The sequence below is a fragment of the Akebia trifoliata genome, chromosome 12, assembly GCF_017979445.1.
Source record: "Akebia trifoliata isolate Shusen 1 chromosome 12, ASM1797944v1, whole genome shotgun sequence".
Classification (NCBI taxonomy): domain Eukaryota; kingdom Viridiplantae; phylum Streptophyta; class Magnoliopsida; order Ranunculales; family Lardizabalaceae; genus Akebia; species Akebia trifoliata.
In genome coordinates, this window is record NC_141386.1 from 10,193,348 (window position 1) to 10,220,174 (window position 26,827).

At 36.0% G+C, this 26,827-nt stretch overlaps 1 protein-coding gene across 9 annotated transcripts in view; it reads right to left on the bottom strand.

The window, feature by feature from the left end:
- Positions 1-26,827, bottom strand: part of LOC147388877 (transcriptional corepressor LEUNIG-like) — a 36,194-nt gene that overhangs the window by 2,727 nt on the left and 6,640 nt on the right. For 2 of the 9 annotated variants that reach the window (XM_086418429.1, XM_086418428.1), the window contains 13 exons: positions 21,047-21,442; positions 20,863-20,951; positions 19,608-19,695; positions 19,251-19,326; positions 18,955-19,004; positions 15,710-16,030; positions 14,984-15,166; positions 14,360-14,605; positions 14,118-14,259; positions 13,918-14,027; positions 13,257-13,406; positions 1,151-1,306; positions 363-479 (listed from right to left, as the gene is read on the bottom strand). In XM_086418429.1, the coding sequence (XP_086274555.1) occupies positions 363-479; positions 1,151-1,306; positions 13,257-13,406; positions 13,918-14,027; positions 14,118-14,259; positions 14,360-14,605; positions 14,984-15,166; positions 15,710-16,030; positions 18,955-19,004; positions 19,251-19,326; positions 19,608-19,695; positions 20,863-20,951; positions 21,047-21,442 (2,124 nt within the window). The remainder of the gene's footprint in view (positions 1-362; positions 480-1,150; positions 1,307-13,256; positions 13,407-13,917; positions 14,028-14,117; positions 14,260-14,359; positions 14,606-14,983; positions 15,167-15,709; positions 16,031-18,954; positions 19,005-19,250; positions 19,327-19,607; positions 19,696-20,862; positions 20,952-21,046; positions 21,443-26,827) is intronic. The other 7 variants (XM_086418437.1, XM_086418436.1, XM_086418435.1 and 4 more) reach the window with 7 other exon arrangements.

Consider the following 26,827-nt stretch of genomic DNA (forward strand, 5'->3'; position numbering starts at 1 on the left):
AAGGTATACAGTATTGTTGAAAAAATCGTGAATGTCTTTTATCAATAAAGAAACGTGTTGAGGATGTTGAAAAGCAATGATCATTCTCTAATTTGAAGATTTCATCATTGAACAACAATTCTCAATCTCCAAAAAGGGAAGGTATGTTTGATGTTTTGTGCAAGAACCAAGAAAGGTCTGAGGTGGATGCTACAATCTTGAGGGAATTACGTGCTGGTGGCATTCCTTTATATCATGAGGAATGGAACATGTGTTTCATGAAGCATTTGCTTAGCTCTGCTGTTTGAGGACAATAATGCTAATGAAAAAGGTTGTCTGCCAATCCCACAGTTTGATCTCAAGTTAGTAAACAAATAACCAACCTGTAACGAATGCCTGCATGTTTGGGTCTCAACATCGAATACAGAAACAACATTCTCAGCCACAGTCGCAAGATACTTTCCTAAACGGGGTTGAAATCTCATCTGAGTAGTGCCACCCTGAAAATAAACGAACAAATATGAGACACTACTAATTGAAAGCAACATAGTAAGAATCATTATCATCACTATAATAATGAGAGAAGACGGAGTAGAAGTGGTTCGACACTAAAATTTGGATTCCAAAAATGCCCCCACCTTAACATTTAAATTTAAGATAATTAAGGTCATTTTGGTCAAAAATCAAGAAAATTGCAAATGCACATTCCTAAAATCGAGATGGTTAGTTTTAAAAAAAAATACCCTTTTTTACTATGTAATCTGCAAAACCACCCTTTAATATCTTAAATTACAAAAAAGCCCTTCCAAAACATGTGTGTTTGCACATGCCAACTTCTATTTACTATTATAATGACAGAAGGTGGAGTAGAAGTGATTCAACACCAAAACTTGGATTTCAAAAATGCCCCCACCTTAACATTCAAACTTAGCATAATTAGGGTGATTTTGGTCAAAAATCAAGAAAATTTTAGTTTTCAAAATCATGAACATATCTTTTTTACTATGTAATATTCAAAAACCCTTTAATCCATATTTTAAATTACAGAGAAGCCCTTTTGATACTGTACGTTTGCACATGCCACCTTCTGGTTGGAAATAAAGAATATTATAACTTCGTACTTTACAAGATTCATAACTCCAACGACAAACCCTCACTGCTCTGTCTATACCTTGAAGACTCTGGCACAGCTACCATTATTGATACTCCAGAACCGTATCTCGCTCTCTCCATCACATGAGCAGATGAGATCCTCTTTGTTTGGGTGGAAGTCTAGTGACATAACAGAACCAGAATGTCCCGTAAAAGTACGAAGTGAATAGCCTGGCTGCACAACAGAGTCATCCATCCAGTCAACATGGTATACACAGTATGTTGAAAAATCACAACTACAGAACTTAAATTGAGTTGAATTAGATCAACCGTGCTCGTAGAAAAAAAAAAGATTTTGAGCTTTAGATCAAATTATTTACGTAAATAAAAAATTACATATGTATGCATATATATGTATGCAGAATTTATTCTGCCGGCAACATAGCCTCTCAAGGAGAACAAAAAACAGTCTAGCCTTCCCAGAGAGATTATTAATGTTGCCAAAATTCTCTTCCAGTTCAAGCACTTCAGATTCCAAGAAAAGTGTTCCTCCTAGGCTGACCACCTTCGATGTATGACAGCCTGGAGAAGGCCTCAGTACACCATAGCCCATAGAAATCATTACGATGATCACCCGTGTAACCATCAGTTTAATAGTACTGAAGTGACAGCCCATACAGTAATTCCAGTCTTATTGAACTCAGTGCACTCAAAATGCTATAATGCCAGTTTAGAAACTACAATCAACTTGTTGGTCCCATATCACCAGAACCATATCATTCAGAAGCTAATGTGTGTTTGGGTGGGGGGGAGGAGGAGGGTGCTATTATCAAGTCATCATTATGAAAAGCAACTATTTTTCATAGAAGATTCAGAAAAGATGGAATCAAAATATTTTCATAATAAAGAACACATGCAATAGGATTATTTTTTTTATAGGCAAAAGATTATATTATTAAAAAGGAGGTTGAGGTGACCAACCAAGGATACAACAAAACACGAAAGCGAAAAAAAAAAAAAACAAGAGAAAGCAAATACTACAAATAACACAGAAAATCCCATTTCAAGACAAACTCCTCGAAAAGAACCCTTTTAAAGGCTACATCTAACTCCGATAGTAAAGAAGACCCAGCACCATCAGAATCAACTCGTTGAAGATACTCTCCGAATCCAGAAAAAATCTCCAATTAATCCTTCCAAATGCTCCAGCATATGGCAAAAGGAATCAAAGCCCAAAGAGTCCTTTTCCTACCAGTGAATACACTGAGACCTAAGCACCAAAAGATAGAAATCGAAGAATAAGGAAAAACCCACCACAGACTGAACAAGCATAAAAAGTGGGACCACAATTTGGAAGCAAGATGGTATTGAAATAACAAGTGATCAATAGTCTCCTCACTAGCCCAGCACGTGCAACAAAAATTAAGAATAATGAAACCCCTAGAAATGAGATGGTCTAAAGTTAATAACTTGTTGAGGCTGCTAACCACACGAAGAAAGAAATTTTAGAAAGAACCTTTGAACCCCAAATGATTTTCAAAAGGAAAAGAATTTAGTTGTTGAGGTTCTAGGACAGCCCGGAATGACCTTACCGAAAAACTTTTGTCCTTGTCGCAACTCCATTCCCAAGAGTCACTCCTTGGAGAATCCATGCATTGGAGGTGCAGAATCAAAGATAGGTCAGCTAACCCCGAGAATTCAGAAAGGCCGCGATGGGCATATTTTTTTGGAGGAAAGCTCATAGATCAAAGGAAATTGCATGGATAAAGCTGTCTCACTGCACCACCTGGCTTCCCAAAATCGAATTTTGTGCCCACTACCTACTCTAAAAGCGATCCACTTCCTATACTCTCCATACCCTTTTGTGATACCTTTCCACACTCCGCAACCATAAGAATGCTTCACTTATCCACTCTCCCAACCTAGTCTTTTATCGCCAAACCAAACTTAGCCTAAATAACTTTCCTCCACACTTCTCCCCCCCCCCCCCCCCCCCCCCAAACAAAAAAAAAAAAAAAAACACCACAGCCACTTACCAAGCAACGCCCTATCTTTCAATCTAAATCCTTTTATACCCAAACCATCATTCTTTCTCAGGGAGCACACCACTTTCCAATTGACCAAATGATACTTCCTCTTCTCATCTTCGTCATTTCACCAAAACTCTCTGACCAACCTTACAAGACTTATCTCGAATCTTTTAACAATGGAGAACAAAGACAAATGGTAGATCGGAATATTGTCCAAAGTGCTCCTGTTGAGGGTCAACTTTCCACCCTTTGACAAATTCCTTGATTTTCAAGAACTCAAACATTTTGCCATTTTTTCCAAAACAAGATCCCAAATTGCTTTAGTTCTCTATGCAGCCCCTAAAGGAAGACAAAAGAGAGTCAACATGACACCCAAACATCACAGCCCACCTCTGAATTTGAGGAACCGAACCCACGCCTAAAAGCCTACTTTTCCTGAAATTGATCCTAAGACCCGAAATCATCTCAAAACAACAAAGTAAAGCCCTAAGGAATCTGACTTAGTCAAAACTCCCAAAAGGACGAGGGCGTCATCAGCAAATTGACGGTGAGTCATTGTGGATCCCCAACTGAACTCGAAACCCTTCTAATTCCCCCAACCTCGTTGCTCTCTTAATCAATCTTCCCAAGGCCTCACCTACTACGGCAACAATAACGGAGACAAAGGATCCCCTTGTCTCAACCTCTTTGAACTCCTTGTAGACACCCCAATTTGATTGAACAAGCCCGAGAGGTCGTTCAAATCCAGTATCCAGGGTCAAATCGAAAGAATTTCAATCAATCGAAGTTAACCCAAATCAAACCAATCAAGAATATCAGATTTAATTAAAAAAAAAATTGGTTTTTGCCTGACCATGCCTAGCAAACATCCAAGCATAGAAAGTCTAGTAGTTTGGTACATATAGTCAAGCCATTTTTTGTTCTAACCTTGACTTTAGTGATGCTCAGGTTTAATTTTCCTTCGCCGTACCTAACGTACATACAGATCCTATGTATGCTCGAATTTTTACAAGATAAATTATTTCCTAATCCCTTCTTAATTCCACTTCTACCCATACTAAAACCTTCATAATTTCTTCTACCTAAGATTTTTTAGTAAACCATTCATTCTCTTGATCTTGACACAAGGTCTTGCTTGGTCCCCACTTAAGGTCAATTACCTCCTCTAACCTTGGTTTGTTGGGACTCATAAAAAGCAAATCCCATTTCTACCCTTCTAACCTTCTTCAAAATTCAAAGAGCTTCTATGACATTCAATGTGATTTTACCAAGTTCAAAGACCCATGACACTTTTGTCCACCCAAAAGAATATTCTCTACAATTTGTGCCTAATGACCCTTTAATCCCTGGTTTGTTGGAGATTCTCTCAAAATAAATGACTAAAGAGGCCAAAAATCTATCATCCAATTACATGTCATCTGGCTTGGTTCTTTCTCAATTGACTCAAAGTCTATGGTCTAGGACCATCCTATCGTCCACAAAAAATTCTTTGGAAACTATTGGCTTTTACTAACTTATCCCTTGATCATCATGATCAGTAAGACCCATAGGCGAGTGAAAGACCATCAAAACCAATGAGAGGAGTAATTGTGATTTTTCATAAAGGTTTTAATGAAATTATTGGAAATTTGAAGATTTAGGACCTAGGACCAAGGGTCTCCCAAAATCCTATAAATAGGATACCCTTCCAAGGCAAATAGAGGACCATATTTGGTGATTTAGAATTCTGCCCAAATCTCTCTCAAACCTCTTTAAGTTTCCCTATTCTCTCAAAATCCATAGAAGAAAAATCCAAGAAGAAGAAAGGAAGAAGAAGAAGACCAAGATGGGGTTAAACCCTCTATTTCCCCATCTAATCTCCCCCTTCTTACTACCCCCTTCTTTAATTTCAAGCAATTTTAGTTTATTTACATGTTTTCTAATTTAGTAATGTAGATTTACATTTCCTTAGTTAGAGGCTTGGGGAGAGAAAGTAATTCATCTTTGAGGTAATCTCCCCCAATAAGTCCTCAATAAACTCCTTGAGAGTATTAAATTAGATTGCTTTACATTCTTTATTTCCATGCAATTTAAATTTAATAATGCAGATACTATGTTTTCTTTACTTTTCTTGCACTTTAAGTTTCCTAGAATAATAGTTTTTTTGTTTTATTTTTTTTCCTTAGATGGCAATGGAGCTAGAGAGGTAATCTTCTCTTGCTAAGTCCATCCCATACACATACCTTGCACACACCCACTTTTAAAATGACTACAAGTTAAGATGTAGGTCTCATAAGCTTATATCCAACCTTTAGAGCCAACAAAAATAGTCCAAAAATTGACAAATCACTTAAGAACCAAACTAACAAATAAAATCTCCCAAGAGAGCACATAAACTTGTTTTGAAGCTTTGGGACCCCAAATGATGAAATCCATGTGGATTCCCATCAATGTCTCAAACTCACAAAAAAATCCAGCAAGCACCTACTTCTAGTAATGGCTTGTTCATTGTCTTAATTTGTTCATTTTCCAAAACAAAGCAATAGTCAATTTTCTTAAAAATTTTTCATAAACCCAAAAAAAAAAAAATTTGAGTTTCTAATCTCACCTTTGGTCAATCAATTGTAACCATATTAGGATGGGAGGGATAAGGTGCCTAACACCTTCTTTGCCCCTCACTCGAACCTCCTTACCTTAAATTTTCTAGGTAGACCATTTCCCCTTATCTTTGGATATGTGAATTTCTATAAGCCAAGAAAAACAAAATTTCAAAACTCTTTTTTGATGCCCATTCACACCTTAATTGAATGGTGGCAACTCCTGAATCCACGTAGATGAGCTCAAACCCCCAAAGGTTTCGAAGCTCACGTATCTACTCCTCCTAAAATGACCAATCAAGCTCCCATTTACTAAAATGGACAAGAAAACTGACGAGACACGCTTCGTTATCCATCCAATCCATTTTTTATCCAAAACACAAGCGGAACATCAAAAAACCCCAATTCACATGGTCATACACTTCGTGGATGTCACTCTTACACACAAACCATGAGGCACCCTCTCTTAATCTCGAATCAATTAACTAATTTGCAGCAAGCACCCCATACAAATTTTGCCTGCCCTTGATAAACGCCCCTTGCTCCAAGCCTATCATTGTAGAAATCACCTATTTTAGTCTGGAAGCAAAAAACCTGAGCGAAAATCTTGTAAGAAGAGTTGAGCAAACGTATCGGTCTAAAATCTGTTAAATCTTCTACCCATTCTTTTTTTGGGATCAACACAACAAAAGAGTTGTTTAGTCCAAAGTCCAAGAAATTTGAAACTTGGAGATTTCTTAACACTTTGAAAAAATCAAGTCGAATTGTATCCCAACAAGTCTTGAAAAACGTCAATGTGAAACCATCAAGCTCTGGGACTTTATCCCCGTTGAACTCTCCCGCTGCTTTCTTAACCTAATCCAACTCAAAAGATCTCTCGAGCCAATTCTTATGCTCCCTTGATATCGAATCAAACTCCAGCAATTCAGGAAGTGGACGATGATCATGTTTTTCCTTGTAGAAATCTCTATAAATTTCACTGTCCCATCTTTATTCCTCTCCCCCCTTCAATGTTTTCCCCATTGATAACTACCCTTCTAATGCTATTGACCCTCCTCTGAACATTTGCAATTTTGTGAAAGAATTTGGTATTGTTGTCGCCCTCTTTGAACCATTTCACCTTTGTTTTTTTTATTCCAACTCACCTCTTCTAACATAGACATTTTTGGGATTGCCTCGAAGATTGATTCTTTTTATATTTTCCTCCAAAGACAAACTTTGCCCTTTCCTCCTTTTTATCCAAACCATCGATTTCCTCCAAGATGGACCTTTTCTTTACATCAACTCTCCCAAAGACCTCAACATTCCTAACTTTGATTTTTTTTCCTTAGGGGCCTTTAGTTTTTGCCTAAAAAGAAACCTGAGATCTCCAACAAATACAAAATCCTTCCACTAATTGGCCACTCTCTGACAAAAGTCCTCATGCAATAGCCACATATTTTCAAATCTGAATGATCTTGATCTACTTATTTGCACTCTAACCTCTAAAATGATTGGACAAAGATTTGAGGCCGGATTGGACACAAAAAACTGGCCAACAATCCCAAAATGATCCTCCCACTCCCTTAAGACAAGAACATATCCAACCTTGACATTCTTGAATTCTCTTAATTATTGGATCAGGTAAAGGACTTCCCCTCTATAGGACGGTCAATCAGGGAGAAACAATTTAAGAATTCCCCAAAATATTTCATGCTTTTTGAAATGGAGCATCCACCTTTTTTTCTCATAAGAGAATCTCACCACATTAAAATCAACCCTAATACATCAAGGTTTATCTCAATAACCAACCACGTCATTCAACTCATCTCAAAATTGACCCCTTTCATCACTTTTGTTAGGGACAAACTCCTGAAAAAACTCATTGGAATTCGTTATCCAACTCTTGGCACAAAATTGAAACCGAAAAGACTCCTAGAAGAGAATCCACAACTTTCATCTTATCTTTTTGCCACATCACCACTAGTCCCCCTAGATGCTTCAATTGTTGGTAGCCTAGCCCCATCAACATTAGACCCCCACAACTCCTTAATAATCTCCTCGTTGCAATCCTTCAATTTTGATTCCTGCAACGACACCAAATTAGAATTGTTCAATCTAATGACTGCCTTAACTGCCGCTCTCTTTCTTCTACTCAAACCTCTAATATTCCAAGAAAGGACCTTAATCATTGGTAATTTCTACCAAATCCCTTGTTTTTCCTTCTCGAACCTTCTACCAAAGGAGGATGGTTGTGAATGTCCTCCACCAAGCTTTCCACTTCTTTTTCCAACCCTCTCCAACTCTTCTAGATTGAGTCTACAGCTGAAATCACACTTCAACTATTTTGTTCTCCTTCAATAAATTTTTTTTGTAATTGTCCCACCTTAATTGTCAGTAAATGGATCTTGGACCTTAACTCTTAATTCTGAAGTCAAATCATTCCCATCCACTACTCCTGAACAAACACCTTGACAACCCACCACTTCCGACATAAGAGATGGAAGTTTAACCTATTACACCCAAGGATCCTTAGTCTAAGAGCCAGGTTGGTCAAATGTGACATCAGCCACTCAAACATATCTTTCCCCAACTCATTGGCCACTGAAACAGCTTTATTCCCAATATATTCCAATACCGAAACAACCTCCTGAATCTCTCCTATAATGTCCTCTGAACTCTCCAAAGTTGGACCATTATCAATCGATGAAATAAAGCCCACTAACCTATCAAAGACACCCAGATCCTCAATAGCTAAATCTTCCAAGTAAAGACCTTGGGGTCGGGCCGCAATTTGGATTGAAGACTTCATGTTGTCAACTAAACAAGAGAGAAACCAATACAAGCATAAAGAGTAAAAAAGGAAGGAAAGACCAGTAGAGACCGTAATGCCTTAAATTTTTATTGTGTATCTCAAGGAATATATTTTTATGAAATTTGCTGATTATTAATCATAGTTGTGATGGGATAAGTTTTTTTTGTCAATTATATATTGTCAGTTGGTTTGGAACTGTTGAGAAACATAGTTTTGCGTGAACTTTATTCAATGGTTTAAGTTAGTTGATCCAAAAGATATTTTAGAAGAATATTTATGAATATAAAGAACTAATTCATATTCATTTTTGTAAACCTATCAAGAGAAGTCGACTCTTAAAGTTGTTTGTCTCTTGACTTTTAATTTAAATGATCTCGTTAGGAAGTGAAATGAATAAAAAGATGGACTAGTTGATTAAAGATTCAGGACGTTGAATTCAAAAGCTAATGTTTGAATTTGAAAAGGTAGAGAACTTCCAATTTCTTAATTGTAATCATAGATTTGTTTTGAAACAAAAATTATTTTAGTTTCAAAGTAATGATTATTTCAAAATTTATGTTCAATGTAAGTGTTTTGGCAAAATTCATGCATGTTAGTTTAGAATTTGGATCTATCGATGTTGTATTTATGTCATAGGATATTTTATTTGTTAACATCGCAAACAGTTCTAATTTTAAAAGATGTTCTTTAAAAATATCTTTTGAAAAAAAAATGGATTTTTGAAAGAAATTTTATTGTGATGTCAAGAATGGTTTTATTGATTTTTGCAAAAGAATTTCAAGGTTTTGACTGGTGGGTAAAATATGATATTTCAAAAGAGATACTGGTTGTATGTTATTGTTGGTTTTATTGTACTTGTTGATGTGTATGGTGTATGAATAACCAGGTACATTAGATTAGCTCACGTGATCGCAAAATGTGCTTTATATTCCTACATTTATCTCGCGTGATCGTGAGGTGTGCTTTATTTTCCTAGATATAAATCATGTGATCATGAGATGTGATTTCTTTTCCTAGTTTTAGCTAGTGTGATCGCGAGGTGGATGTTGTGACAATATGGTATTTCATACTCATATTGAGTGTTACTTTTCAGTTTAATTTATGTTCTAAAAAACGAATAATTTCATATTTCAAAAAAAAGATGTTTAATGTTTTGAAAACAAAAAAGAACGATTGTAACTTTCCGGATATATTTTTTAGTGATCTATTAAATCTATTAAAGGGTTAGAGAATACCCTTAAAGAATAATTGGTCGTAACTTTCCGGAGCAAGGTGCTACTCTAGGATATAGATTGAGATGTCTAATCTCATTAGTAGCATGGGATGCTTTGGAGATCAGCACATCTTGATATCCGAGAAATTCTCTTCTACCTTTAATAGAGAGCAAGGTGTAAAGATAGTGTCTGTACAAGACTAGAGTTATTTGACGTTTGCACTCACCCCCAATGGGTATAGACGAAGCTGGCTGGCCTATGATCATTAGCAATCTAGAGGTAGTCAAACGGATTTGACCCACGTTATGGAGGCATGTTTCATTATTGCCCTGGTCAAACAACCAACCTAAGCCAGATAAAGAATAACCCTCTAGTGGTTTGTCTTACTGGCCACAAAATCAAGAACTAACGGTGGCATTCCACACCGGTGAAGTATTGGAGCATATACGTATCTTGACTGAGATGTTCACATCAGTCGTGATCCTCAACCTCTATTCTAACACACTATCATTGATTGTATATTATGTTGATGTTGAGATGATTTTCAAATGTTATTTTAACATGTTAATTTAATTGCGTTCGTAGTTGATATTATTTGAAATAAAACCTACATATTTTAAAAATGCCTTTAGTGTGATTAATCTGCATATTAGGACTATGATCTAGATATATATATTTCTTGCTAGGTAACTCCATTATTACTTTGCTTTTATTTGTCATCTCTTACCCTGTCCCTATGTACTACTTGAGGACTCCTCGTCTTCTTTTCAATAAATTTTTCTTATCAAAAAAAAAAAAAAAAAAACTTCCTTGTTACTCACCCTACTGAACATCTCAATTTTAGGAAGTTCCAATGATCAATGATCAATGATCAACGATCCACTTTATGATTGTTGCAGCTTCGATATCAGTAGGTTTGTGTGAACTAAGCGTCAGTAGATAGAAGGTCAATTTTGTTGAGAGAGCAGATTAGTATATTTTTGGCAATAAGTGCCATTATTTCTTTCTGTTATATATAAATAATGGGAGTTGTGAGAGGATTGTCGTTTTTGCTTACACATCGTATTTAATTATGCTTCCACTACAATATATGATATCATTGTCTGAAATTGTTGAGTTATATGTGTAGGAGAAATATCTCACCTCGAGATTCTAAAACTTAATCATGGGGATGCGTGTTAGGGGTGATAGAGACAGGCCACCCAAACGGGTACAAACGAAGACTTAAAAGCCAAAAAAGATTAGGGAAAACTACAGTCATATCTTCCACCAGATAACTACAAAACCAATTTACCAAAACCATTGGCTAGAATTCAAGTAGAAGAAACCCAATGTAAATCAATCCGGAGTCTATTTTCAATGTCCTCAACGGCGACCAAAGGCTTAAGAATCGATGGGTGGCCCTTCTTTTTCAGTAATTTTGACTCTGATGACTAACTAAACGAAAGCTCTAGACTCTCCATCTTTGAGTGACTCTCAGTAGAAGAACGCTGAACAACCTCCTCAATCTCTTCTCTTCTGAACTATTGTTTGATAATTGCCTTGAAGAACCTGAGCGCAAAAGTGGGCCGCATAACAGATCCGAGAAAGCAAGCCTCAACTCCAGCCCGCTTGACATCTCAGGCCCATAGTTTAGATCCAAGCTCCCAATCAGGCCTAACTTTTGAACTAACACGGCATTTTCGTGAGTATAGCGTTTTTTAAACCAGATTGCTTTACCTTTATGTAGCCTCAAAGATGTGGGCTTTTTTGTCCAGCCCGCTTGAAGCTCAAGAGAATTAAAGATTTGTTATTGGGCTTAGAGGCTAGAAAAACTTTAACACAGCTCCCACGTGTCCCTATCAGACCTCTTCCAACTAAATGCGTCTCCTTACTTCTTGTGCGCTAACACATGTTTGGCGTCAACAAAGGTAAGTCCAGCTGTCCCCTTCAAGCTTCACCCCATTGTTGAGCATTAAAAGTCATCCCCTCCATACCCTTGCACGTGTTTGCTTTTGAACTTGAAATTTGACCACTTGCCCGGAATCAAATTGAAAAGAAAAAAAATTACCCTAAAACCTTGTTTAGTTTTGTTGCCATTTGAACAACCAAGTCTTTATCTCTAAATCCAGGTATCCTCATCTCTAGTCTGGACTTCTCAGAATCCACCTTGTTCTCCGAAGGCGGAAGTAACTGTGCAAGCCGAGTATTTTCTTCGTTTGTATTTTCAGACAATAACAACCCCAAAAAAAATCAACCGATAGAACCACTACTCTGGAGTCTGGTCTAAACAATTTCACTCATGACCAATACACTTCTTAGCAACTTAGGTTCACATCTTCCGACCTTAACTAAAGAAGCATCTAAATTCTTCAGAATTTTTGTCCCTACATCAATCTTGCACAAGCCACCCAAGCTCTCACAAATTTCTTCCAAAGATTGTTTGTTCCACAAGGATACCATTAATCCCCATAGTCCAACCCACAAATTCCCTTCAAAATAATAAGAGGGAATTGCGTTTGACAACATAAACCACTTTCTTAACGAAATAGCCTCCCCAAAGAACTCAAAAGACCGGATCACACACAACGAAGCTTGTGCCCCAAATGATTTTGGAATGAAGATCACTTCTTGTTTATTGTTCCAGAAAAATTCTCTAGGAGAACAAGATAAACCTTCCAACACCACTTTCAGTACCTCCCACTCTGGAATGTCATTTGAACACTTGCACACATCTGACCTCTTCCAAATATTGAAAGCCCCTTTCCTTTAACACAATCGTTATTTCCGAATCTGGATTAAGATCCATCACTAAATTTGAAGAGAAACCAAATCAGGGGAATTAACAAGGGCATTGGGCCCCACTGAACATTTGTTCTTGCAAATTGCTCTTTTGGCCCCACCTCCGACGTAGGACAATACTAGGTCTCTCCTTCGAAACTAATTTCCTTAAGGAACTCATCATCGGCCTTCGCAAGAGCATAGGCAAAAAAAATCCAACCTTTCGACTCTTTCCCTTTTGGAATTAACAAGGATGGGCTGGCCCTACCATCTGCAAATTTGACAACTCTCAAGAATCCCCCAAATCTATTAGAGGTTCTTTCTACTATTTTTATACCTAGAAATGAAGTAGATTTACTCCACAATGATTTTCCTTTTGGTTTTCACAGTGTCTCAACAAGAAACGATCTCAATAGGCTACATCTTTAATGGCGAACGCCAAAGATGAAGAACTCTTCTTGTTCTTCTCTTCCACACTAATCGTTTTTTAAGGTTATTAACTCAAACCCTTTTGAAGCTAAAGCTCTTGGATTCCATTCTTACCACAGAAGATTTTCCTAGAGCCATCAACTACACTCTTCAAACTGAGCCACCATCGGTGAGTTTCGGAAGTAGAAAATTGAATTGTTTAAAAGATGAGTTTGTACCTACTATGAATATTCGAAATGAATTGTACAGACATTTCGGTGTGTTGTGTTAAGTTTAGCACTTCACATCTACAACTTACAGTATAGTGCCCATAGAATTCATATCATACAATAGCATTATTATCAGGATGAAACATGCAAAAGACAGAGAATTGTACACTAACATTGTCAGCATCCCAAACCCTAACAGTCTTGTCAAAAGAAGAGGTAGCCACACGTGGCGTGCTTGGACCGAAACGAACATCAGTAATCAGCAAGGAATGTTCTTCCAACATAGTTTTCGGCTGTAAAGTATCCGCATACCATAGAACAGCCTGCATTCCAAAATAAATGATCAAGTGAGCAGGTCCACATTATTCCTCTAGAAATTAAATGATTCTATTATAAGTCATTGGAAGACATTAAATCCCCCTTGCAACATATATGTCCAGGAATAACAATTGAGAGCTGCTATCGGCACCCCAACTTTTACTTATTACACTCCAATTAAAATAAAGTAAATGAAGGAATGGTTAAGAATAAGTAAAAGTTGGAGTGCCAATAGAAGCTCTTGTTTCTTTGTTGGATTTACTTTTTTTAGGGTTTAGAATTTTATGAGGCTAATCATAATTGTAAACTACTGAAATTATTTGAACTAGTGTTACAATGTTTTGTAAAGTTGAGATAATAATTTGAGCCAAACTTTTGTAATGTGAGGGGTGTTTAATAATTTAAGAAATTGAAGTGTAATAAGTAAAAGTTGGGGTGCCAATAGCAGCTCTCTAACAATTTCATATGGCAGTACTCATGATAATACAAAATAATATTCCCCGTCGCATAACATACCTTTTTATCGTGTCCACCACTAGCAAGTAGTTTTCCATCTGAGGAGAAGTGGCAACAGATGACTTTACTTGTACTTGCTTTAAAAAGTCCCACCTCAGTAAATGTGAACCCTGATATTGAACAGAAATGTCACTTTTAGCGAACTTCCCATTAATTACTTATAAACAATTGTTTATAAGAAAATTTCATTAAAATCGCACCTTTGCTGACATCCATACCACGGCCAACAGTATCTCTAGGGCCATTATCATCATGAGATAAAAAGGACTCAACATCATCAAGAGATCCATCATCCACAAATCGGTCCATATCAGCCTGCAATTCAAGATCTTTATCATCCCACTGCCAAAACGGAGTGCTAATGAGAGTATTGTTTTGGAAATATTCTTTTAATTAAAAAAAACCAACACAGGAAGATAAACATTTTTTTTTTTTTGCTTACCAGTTGATTTGATGGTGACGTAAGAGTCCCAGGTCCATCAGAGCCGAACATAATCAAAGGCTTTGAAGAGGTAGCACTTGGTGGCAAAGTAGTCACGGAGATGACATCTCCAGGTGTATGAGTTGATGGTGTCGATGGAGCTGAACTTGGGGAAGGTCCAGCTGTGTTTGCAGTTCCTGAACTGTTTGCAGGACCTGAAGATGACACCGGTTGCTTCCTCTTTCGACCACCCTGATTTTTTGACGTCTTAAAATGCAGTTAACAAATTTGCATTAGGAATCTAACAAACAAAAAAATTCATAAAATATATATATATATATAAAATAAAAATAAAAAGACCTGATATTGGCACCCAAACTTTTACTTATCATGTTTGGTAATGCTTGGATAATAATTTGAGCCAAACCTTTGTAATTTTTGAATGGTGAGTTTTAATCTTCAATTGGAGCATGATAAATAATTTAAGAAATGTGTGACAAGTAAAAGTTGGGGTGCCAATAGCAGCTCTCATAAAAAATGGTGATCAAGTTAAGAGTGTGTGAGCACAGGAATGCTAAGCAAGAAACAAAACTAAAAGTATCCTAATTGTCAATTGGCCATAAAAATAAAAATAAAATGACAGACCTGATCATTTCCTCGAAAGGAGTTTGACAAGCTACAATCCAGTGTGACACTGCCAGCACCACCCCCTTTGTCTTGTTGTTGAAGGTGGTGATTTGAAGTCTGAGACTGCTGGCTCGTAAGAGCATGCTGTTGAAGCTGTTGCGACTGTTGATTACTGTTCTGTTGTTGAAATTGAGCCATCTTCTACTACACATAAACACGTACCATGAGAAAGCTTGAAGGCCTTGAGATGAGATGAGAATAAATATAAAAAAATAAATAAAAAATCAACTGTAACTGCAATGAAAATAGGGTAAATTACACTTTGACCCCCTGTAGTTTGGCATAACATTTTGATACTTGCACTTGCCTCCCCTTTCACTAAAGGTGTTAAAATTCAGATGTTATTTTACTATTTTACCCTCTAATTCTATCTTTCATTATTAGAAAAAATTAAATTTTAAAATGATAATTAAAGATACCTGGTCTAAGCTTTCACACTCTTTCATCCAAACCCATTTATTTCACAGAGATATTTTTGTTTATCAAAAAGAATAAGAAGTTAAAAAGGGTAAAATGGTCAACAGCACGTAGATGGAAGGGGGTAAATGAGCCCCTTAGATAACTTATAGGGGAGATAAGTGCACTTGTCAAAACGTTAGGGGGTCAACAAAGAATTATGCCAAACTACAAGGGGTGAAAGTGTAATTTACCCAAGAAAATAATGATAAACAAGGAATAGAGCACCTTAATAAGCAACAAATCAGTATCTCCACGAGGCAAAACAGGGCATGGAGCTTGCATTGGTGACCCTACATTTGGAACTACGTCACCAACCGAATTGGATTGGCCATCTTTCCCAAGAGCCATGTTTCGACTGTTTACAAACATTCTCAATCGTGTTCTGTCAACATCACTGCCAGATGGCGAGTTCAAATTCTGTTGTGCATGAAGCAGAAGTTGTTGCTGCTGCTGTGGAGTCAGTGAAGTAATTTGATGAAAAGGTGAAGGGGATTGTATTAATGACTTCTGCGGCTGAAGAAATCCGGAGCGAAGCTGATCAAGTCCCTATCAAAAAAATAATAATAGTAAAATAAAATTTTGCTGTTGAAATTTCAATCTGCACTCAGCCTAAACATTCTGAATCAGAATGGAATCTTGAACATGCTAGCAATCACCATAGAAAAGAAAAATAGCACTTTAGTTACAAGAGAAAAGAGTCTCATCATAGTAGATCGTTTTAACCATTGGTAACAAGCATGATTTAAAATACCAGTATGTATCGGTCAATACATGGCCAAGACCGAAACAAAACATTGACCCCAAACGTTGAATGTTTTGGGAATGTAACGGTTTGTATTAGGACTACAACTTGGGCGGGCTGGCCTAAACTCAACTCGGGCTCAACCTGATTAATGGGAGAGCCAGGCCGAGTTATGCAGAAACTGATAGAGCCAGGATTAGAATATCTCAACCCGACCTCAATAAGGGTTGAGGGATCGGGCTACCCAACTCAACCCAAACCCAATGCTACATACTAATACATAAATATTTTTATATTAGTTATAGATTTTTTTTTATTTAACTTTTTATTCCATTTTATTATTATGGCTTGTGGACAATTGAATATTATTAATATAGGCTTGGTTTAGTATGGTTTGTCTAAATATGATCTTAATGATGGATTTGAAGGTTGTATGCAATTCTATCTACTACTGATTTTCCTTTTTATGTAATTTTTTTTAAATATAAAATTTATTTGCTAATCAAAATGAAATTGAGGTTATTCAACGAGCCCAACCCGACCAAATCATCTAAAATTACCTAATTCGGGCTAACTTGAGCTCAACCCGATTTAGAAGATCAAACTCGGCTTGGGTTTAGATTTGGGAGCTTAGGCCCGATGGTCGGGTTGAGGGTTCTACTATTGGGGTTGGCCTAGGTTTACTCTCCAATCCACCCAGGTCGCAACCCTAGTTTGTATTGGTTTTATTGAATGTATAGGTCGACAACGTATCGGTTTTTCATTAACCGAAACATTCAATCAACGGGATATTTTAAACCATGATAACAAGTGAAAATTATTAGATGAAAACTACGATATGAGCGGGAAAAAATGAGAAAGTAGAAATTGTAAGAATCAAAAAAGGCATATTCACATTGAAACGTAGAACACCCCTGATGCAGGACGATGAGCGGAGATAACAAAATGGAATTTGATTTAGGAAAAATAAGGGATTTAGAGAAATCTGGTTAGGGATTGGGTTAAGAATTTGGGTGACAATAGGAGAGAAAAATGGAATTTGATCTAGGAAAAATAGGAGATTTAGGATATTTGGGTATAGGGTAGATTTGGTTTAGGAAATTAATGAAGGATTAAAGAAAGTGAGGAAGGATTAAGGGTTGAATTTTGTAGGTTTCAAGAATCAAGAATCAAAAATTCAAGATTTCTTGAAAAATCATAAAAACAAAATTTATGGGTTGAGTTCTTGAAAGGATTAGAGAGTTCTTGATGGTTTCTTGATTTCTCACAAATAAAAAAATAAAAAAAGATAGATGATAAGAAGATTAAGGAAGAGAAAAAAAAAATTATATTTACCTTAGAATCACCCCAATGATTTCTATGGCATCAACCATTTTGAATGCACTAACATTCAAAGAAAACAGAAACTTCTTATTTATTCCATTCATCCTCCATAAATAAACCCTAATACAATCTATAAATAAAGAAAATCAAGTCCTAATAAAATTAAAATACCTAATTTTCATAACTTTCTCTCCTAAATTTTCAAACTCTAATAAACTTAAATAAAAGAGAAAGTAAAGCAATTACATTGCCCCTAAATATTATACTAAGACCATGGGTCAATAAAACATAAAAATTTGCCATAAAAACATAAAATTAAAGTCCTAAAACAGAAATCCAAATAAAAACTAAAATATATTATTTAAGATTTGATGTCCCCATCAATTCTCCTCCACTGGGAAGATTTCGCTACTAGCGAAATAAAATTGTAGTAATTATCATCATCAATTGCGTTCCGCATTTACCCCCCTTCTAAACACCTCCAACTAAGTGATTCACATTTTAACTTTGACACCCTTGGCACATAAGATGATAAGATGTCGGAAAGCCAACATATTCAAAATACATCATGAGGATTCTTCAAATGCTACAATGATTATCATAGAGCCCTTGCAAGATTAAAGATTTCATTGTTTTGAACCAAAAAACTGTTTAGTGTACATTTTCCGCCACTCTTGGGTGAATCATACCCCAATTAAGCATAGTTCCCCCCCTTCTCCAATAGATCAGTCTTTTGGAGTAGTTGGTTGGCTATCATGATATCAAAGTGCTAGGTTCGTATAGGTCACGGGTTCAAATCTTTCCACCCTTATGGGTGAAGGGGAGTGTTGAGTGTATATTTGCCTCCACTCTCGGGTGTGTCATACCCCAATCAAGCACCGTGACCTTCGTATATTCATTGTTCTCCCCTTCTCCAACAGAACGGTCTGTTGGAGTAGTTAGTTGGTTGACAAAAACAATATTACAAGTCTAGTTATAATTTAGTGATGAGATTAAGAAGAATTTCACTAATTAAACAAATCTCATTTAAATTATTATAAATGGAGTGGTTGAGAATAGTTACTTGCCTCCTAAGATGGATTACAAGGTCTTATTTCCTCAGAAATAATTGTTATGAGAGCATTCCAAGATTGATTATCTTGACATAGTGAAAAACAATATGCTCCTTAAGGGTCTTGGTTTATTTATAACAATTTAGGTCATTCAATATAAAGCATTGCAGGAGTTTTTACTTTCCCTCCAAGAAACCTTGTCTTTGGTCAATTAATATGAATCAAGCTTAGGACCCAAAGACAATATAATAGTTGAAGAAGCGTGGAACTAACTTATGATTCCAAAATGTTAATAAAGTTCACAACCAAGAATGGCCTAAGAACCATATGGAAACAGAATTACAGAAACTTACAGCGAGTGGCCATCCTTTCAAAGTCAAATTGTTACCACTTTGATTTGATCCTGAAACAATATGATACTTATCATCAGCAACAACTAATTAATGCACGCATAATCAATCATAGGTTTAAATAACAGATTGTGAATTAATACTATTTCCAAGAGTTTCTTAATAAGTAATCAAAAAAGGAAGAGCAATTCCTACAATACCCAAGAAGTTTGCAAAACCAAAGTGCAATCTAAGCAAATGTAGTAATAGAAACAACACAATTCCAATCCATCAAAGCTAGGATTTGAAAAAATCAATACCAGGAACTCCAATTAATGAACCATCAGGACCTGCAGCTCTAGCACTGAATACTGGATTCATCTCACTCTTTATGTCCTGATACACTATTCTAAGTCATACCAAAGCATGGAATGAGAAAAGAAAAATTAATCTCACCACTTTTAACCATGGTTTAAAATATCGTGTCAATCGAACGTTTTGGTTAATGAAAAAACCGATACGGTATCAACCGATACATTTGATACAAACTGATACATTCCAATACCAACCCAATACATTCCCGAAACATTCCATGCTTCAGGGTCAATGTTTCGTATCAGTCTTGGCCGACACCAATACATTCCGATATTTTAAACCATGCTTTTAACAACCCATACCTGTGTAGACCCGGGAAGTTGCTGGTTCCGAACTTGCACTTGTTGAAGAGCACCTGACATACCACCAGTTGCACCATGCAACACTTGCCTGAAAAAGGAGTTTCATAGCTCAAATTTAATATGTATACTATGGAAGGCATCAGATGGAACACCTAAAACAAATCATCACCACCAAAGCCTAGTCCCAAAATCTGGGGCTCACTGAATAAATCCTATTAGTCAAGTAGATTATGTCTAAATCCCTTGCAGTGCTCCTAAACCAAAATAACAATCACAATAATTACAAATCTAAGGCCCTGCTTGCTATGGTGCAAATCATTTGTAAATGCAAAAAATTCTCTAAAATCAATTTTATTGGTTTGGTTACACAATGCAAATGATTTGCATTGCAAAAAATTTGCATGGATCACCTAAATTCTTAAGAAATTTCAGTAAATGATTTGCGGCACAAAAAGTCCCGCAAATCATTTGCAAAATTATTTACTCCAATGTATGCATATTAAAATTACTAAAATAACCCTTATCAAGGAAATTAATCAAATAATATACCCTCATTACTTGGTTTAGCAAAATGTACATAAATTTACAATATATATATATATATTCCTCCAAGAGACATTAAATTGCATATTGAAATTACAAAAATACCCCTAACCAGAAAAAATTTTAAATTACAACAAATAGCACTCAATACTAACTACAATAACATTCATATGAATTCAAAAAAAAAAAAAAAATACATCTCATCTGAACTTTTATTTGCATATGAAAATTATAAAATTACTCGTCATCAATTATATTACAAAAATATCACTTATCATGGATTAAATTTATAAATTCATAAGCATGTCATTGTAACAAGTAGGTTTTTTGGTAATTTGAATAGTTTCTCTGATGATGAGTATTTTTGTAATTCCAATATGTAGGTTACAATACCTTTGACAGCGATACTTCTATAAATTCATATGTATGTTAATGTAGGAAGTACAGAGGATATATTTGAATTTGAATAATTTCTTTGATGAGATTGAATAAGTTAAAAAAAAAATCCACGTTCTATTTAAACAAGAAATCATAACAGAAATTTTTATTGCAAATATCAACCAATCACAAAAAAGATTCGCAAGAGATTTTCCAATGGTTGCCAAGCAATAGTAAATTTTTCATCGCAAAACATTTGCAAATGCAACTGATCTGTAGTGTACCAAGCAGGGCCTACAGTAGAAACATTTAAGTTGTAAACATAATAAGATACCCAGAAGACTGGCCAGCTGCCACAGCAGACTTTAATATTGATGCATGGTTTTGGTCCAGAAGCTGGCCCACATTGTCACTAAACCTCTGCTGCAAAAGAAAATTCAGACAGTAAAAGAAATGATCATAATATATGCAAATTAAATAGGAGAATTTCACTTAATAACATCTAAGAGACTGAATACCTTCACAGCTGCATCATCAAGAGGATCCCTTTGATGCGGAAGCTTTAATCGTTCCTCATACATCTTTGTAGCCAAAGCATTTGCTCCTGGGTTCTGTCGTAGAAGAGGATCATTGCCGACAAGCCCATTTGCAGTTCCATTCAAAAGGTGAGCACCCTCTCTTCGCTGTTGTTGTTGTTGCTGCTGCTGCTGCTGCTGCTGCTGCTGCTGTTGTTGTTGTTGTTGTTGCTGCTGCTGCTGCTGCTGCTGCTGCTGCTGTTGTTGCTGCTGTTGTTGTGCATGTCTCTGCAATAATAGCTGCTGCATATGCATCTGTTGCTGCTGCTGCTGTTGTTGCTGAGGTTGCTGCTGCTGTTGTTGTTGTTGCTGCTGCTCACGTGCTTTGATTAGTTGAGTCTGCAATTTAAAATTTTCATACTCTAAGTTTACATAAGCACCCCAGAATAGCTAATTCAATACAGTCACATATTATAACAAGAAAAGACCTTTTAGCAATATGTCTACTAGTTTATTCATGAGAAACAATAGGAAAAAGTTAATAATAGCCCCTGTAAGAATGAATGTGGAAATAAAGTGTTCTAAAAGAGCAAGAGGAAGACCAAAACGGACGACGATTGATGTAGTGAGAGTAGATTTGAAGATTCTTGAATTAACAAAAGACAGCTTTCAATGGAATCAAATGGAGATTGATGGAGACATCGATCAAGAGCTTATCATGCTTCAGCCATAGTTAGTCTAGAGTTTTATTTTACTTAGTTAGTGGACTTTAGTTATGGACCTGTTTTATGTTTTTTTTTTTTAATTATTCGTGAGCCAACAACTTAATTAGATTTCTACTATTATTATTGCAGGCCCCACAAATCAGCTGTACCACCCATTATGGAATAGATTGGCCTGCCCTATTTTACGAGCAATAAACCTCATCTCGATTCATTGTTTCAATTTTTCCAAAAACTGAAACATTGCCGAAACTTTACCCAAAAATAATGAGATAAATGAGACATTCTGATACATTAATTTAAACATCTAAAGAAGTCTTTTAGAAGAGACCTAGGTCAAGGGTATGTCATTCTTTGAAAATACAGGGGTATCTCAAATATTTACAAAATGTAAAGGGGATTTGTCTAAGTGAAGTCAGTCTTTAAGAGAAGACGCAGGTCAAGGGCAAGTTATCACCTTGAGAATACGGTCTCTCAAATACGAAACCAGAGTGAGAGAGAGAGAGGGGGGAGGGGGAGGAAGAACAAGAAGAAGGATTTGACTTGAACTCCAACGGCACAATTCTACGCAACTCCAATGATCCAGGTACATCTCTCTCTCTCTCTCTCTCTCTCTCTCTCTCTCTCTCTCTCTCTCTCTCTCTCTCTCTCTCTCTCTCTCTCTCTCTCTCTCTCTCTCTCTCTCTCACACACACACACACACACACACTTTTTCAGGAAAAATCAAACAATATTGAACGGACTTGCAATGTTTTGATTCTATGCTCGTTTCGGCTCAGAACGTTGAAAATCTGAAACGTTTCAAACAAAACATTTTGAAACGAAACGAAATTTTAAACCAGGAGTTTAGATAGTTTGAGTCCTCTTACAATAGAGCTTCTTTTCTGTTTATAAATTGTCTGTAAATATTTTAACAAGAGATAATGCAATTAATAAGAATAAGTTAACAAGTTTTGAAGTTCTCCAATGATTGAAAACTATATGGTGTTACACCATTGAAATCCTTGGTGTGATTCCACGATCAATTTATCATCTCATTCTCCTCCTCTGTCTACTTCAATCCTTCTATACTTTTTTTTATTTATTTTTATTTACTTGTGAGAAATAAGCCCTAAATGTCATCTTGGAAGGTTGTTGCTTGCTTTATCTAAAGTAAAAAAAATTGGTTCATAGTGTTCAGACTATTTAGGTTTGCTTGCTTGATTTCCATGACATTGAACCTCCTCCAACAGTCGCACAATGTTGTCTACAACGGCCATGTCTAAACCATCCATTATATGAATTATTGTGAGTATTTAACATAATATTTTCGGTCAAAAGGAACATTTTCAAGAATCAACTTTGGCCACAATGGGAATGTCTGTTAGAAAATGCCCAAGTCAATGCGCTCCCACAATGAATATTAAAATCTAATGAATACCCTAAATACCTCAATATCTGTGTAAGAGCATCCCAACTTTCCGGTCCATGGTTGCTAGTGTATCTTCTAAGTCTACCTACTGCAAAAGCAATGTCAAGTCTAGTGCATACACATGAGACTCCTATCACTCTGGATTACTATAGCTAAGATACCTAGCTGCCAAATTTTTCTTTAGTTTGCAGCTAGAATCAAAGGAAGTCCTAATTGGATCGCAACCATGCTCATTACATTTTCTTAGAACTTTCCTAATAAGTGTGTCTGAGTTAGAAGTATTATCTAAATTTCTAAATACTTTTACCCCTAAGATTACATCTGCATTACCTAAATCTTTCATATAAAAGTTTTGATTGATGTCCGTTTAGTAGATCAACTACCAATAATCAACATATCATTGACACGTAAGTAAATAATAACCCCCAAAGGTATTGTTAACCTTATTGTGAAGACATTTATTTGCTTCATTAATTTTTTTTATAGATATTTGTTTCATTAATTTTATAACAATTTGATGTCAAAACACTAGAAATTTATCATGTCATTGTTTAGGAACCTATTTAAGGCCATATAAGTACTTGAGAATTCTAAAAGCTTTCCTTTCAAGGCCTTGAACCACAAGCTTTCAAGTTGGTCCATGTATATCTTTTCTTCTAATTTGCCATTTAATAAAAGATGATTTCTTGCATCCATTTGAGGAATACCTAAATTATTTATATATATATATATATTTAAATGGGCGTTCTTTTGACAAAATCCCAGACAAAGCATTTTATCTTATATGAGCTAAAAAATTCAAAATGGGCTGATTTTTTGTGAGGGTGATCTCTATGATGAGAAAATCATCCTCACAACAAAAAAAGAAAACAAAGAAGACAAGCAACAATCACTCCCTAAATACATTCTCCCATCTAAACAGAAAATCTTTAGAAGAAAAGCCCCTAAACAACTTAAATTGCTTACACCAAAGAAACAAGCCGAGAATACTAAAAATAATCTCTTACAAGGTTCTCTTCTTCTCTTCGAACGTACACAAGTTCCTCTCTTTCCACAAACCCCAACAAATTGTAAAGGGAATTAATTTCCACAAAATCTTACACCTACCAAAAAAGAAAAGGGCCTTTCAACTGAAAAGGAGAGAGACAACTGAACTCGGATGAAAATGCGTACTTCTCGATGTTATATGGCCACTTGAACTTAAGGTTCTACATCCATTCTGTGGGGTTGATGTAGCGGAGCGTGAAGTCACGATTATGAAAAAGGAAGAAGATCCGTCTTCAACCAGTAGGATTACTAGAATCCACAAGAGGAAAAGGTCTGAAACCTTATTTAAAAAATCAAAATTTATTTATTTATTATTATCAATTTTCGGATTTAGAGCTCCTTATATAGGTAACTCCATCATAACTTAGAATTCTACTAAAATACTAAAAATTAACATTCCTAACCTATCTATATTGCAACTCAATTTGGATACTTCTAAACACTTATAATTAGAATCTAAATAATAAAAACGAATTTTAAAACAAACTAGAAACTAACAAGGAATTGTACTCCTAACATAACTATGAAATTGAAATCCTACTAGAACTAGAAATTGAAATCCTACTAAAACTCTAACTAGAATTGTAGATGTCCTACATCAATCCCCTCCACTTGAAAAAAAACTTGTCCTTGAGTTAACTAATAGTAATTAGTGAGAATTTGGAGCGTAATACTCAAACAAATCTTATACATTGAAAGTCCTCGAAATAGTCATATCATTAAGAAGATCAATGACATAAGCATTGTTGTTAATTTTCCACAAGATCTTGAATGGTCCAATTTTATTATGCTTTAATTTGTTGAACATGGCTATTGGAAATCTCTCCTTGCAAAAATGAACCATAACCATATCACCCTCTTTGAAAACCTTTAGCCGACGGTGCTTATTAGAGGTAGCTTTATACTTGCTAGCTGATTCCTCCAACTGCTTCCTTGACATTAGCATGAATTGAAGTCATTTTTTCAACCATGTGATCTGCAATAATACTCATACCAAGTAACTTTGGTAGTAGAACTAAATCCAATGTGTGTGTAGAAAGTCAACCGTACACAATCTCAAATGGTGGTTTCCCAATAGAGCGATTAACCACATTATTATACATAAACTCAGCTTTGGCAATAGCAAGGTCCCATTGTTTAGGCTTCTCACTAGACAAACTCCGCAAAATATTGCTCAAGGTTTGCTTTACCACCTCTGTCTAACCATTTGTCTGTAGATTACGCATACTACTGAACCGCAATTATGTATCCAATCGTTTCCACCAAATACGCCAAAAGTGACTTAAGAATTTACTTTCACGATTAGAAGTAATAGTCTTGGGTATACCATGCAAACACATAACTTCTTTAAAAAACAAGTTGGCAATGTTGGTAGCATCTGATGTCTTCTTCCATGGAATGAAATGTACCACTTTTGAAAACCTATCAACTACAACGAAAATAAAATCCATAACTCGTTGAGTCCACGAAAGACCCAATACGAAGTCCATAAAAGATCTTCTCATGGTGCATTAGGTATCGGCAATGGGGTATAAAGACTTGTATTCTGTATTTGACCTTTGTATATTTGGTAAGTATAACATCGCTGTACATACCATCCCATATCTCTCTTCAATTGTGGCCAAAAATACCCTTTTTGAACTAGAGTTATGCTTTTGTCATGCCCCATATGACCTCCAAGTCCTCCACCATGCTTTTCTCGAATGATGTGTTCTCGCAATAAACTCTTAGGAATACATAGCTGAGTTCCTTTAAGTAGAAAACCATCCTAAATTTGGTATTCACCTGAACTTAGTTGCTTTGATATGCATCTGGCCCATTCATCCTTAAAGTCTTCATCATCAACATATAAATCTATCAAATAGTCAAACCCAATTACCTCACTTTTGATTTTCGTAAGTAAGGTCACTCGTCGACTTAAAGCATCTGTTACCTTATTCTGTTCCTCAGACTTGTGTTTCAATACGTACGTGAACTCCTGGATTGTTGCAATCCACATAGTATGCATGCGATTTGGAGTTGTCGAACCATTGATGAACTTTAAGGCTTGATGATCGGTATGCAACATAAACTCTCTACACTAGGTAATGCTTCCAATATCTTAAAGACTGAACCATGGCATACAATTCTCACTCGTATGTGGACCACCTCTTTCTAGCATCACTCAATTTCTCACTATAGAAGGCAATTGGTCTACATTCCTAGGAAAGGACAACTCCAATGCTTACGTATAAGGCATCACAATCCACCTCGAACTTCTCAAAATTGGGCAAAACCAAAACAGGGGCAGAAGTCAACTTCTCCTTAATCAATGCAAAACTATACTCAACCTTTTCTGTCCACTAGAATTGTTTTTGTTTCATGCAAGTGAGTGGTGCTGTAATGCTGTTGAAGTTCTTCACAAAGTGCCTATAAAATGTTTTTAACTCGTGGAAATTGCGTACCTCGCTCATTGATTTTGGTGTTGGCCATTCCCGAATAGTCCTTACTTTATCTTCATCAACTTTAATTCCCGAAGGACTTACCACGTACCCTAGAAATATAAGACTATCAATTATAAATCTGCACTTCTTGAGATTGATGTACAAGCTATCTATGCACATC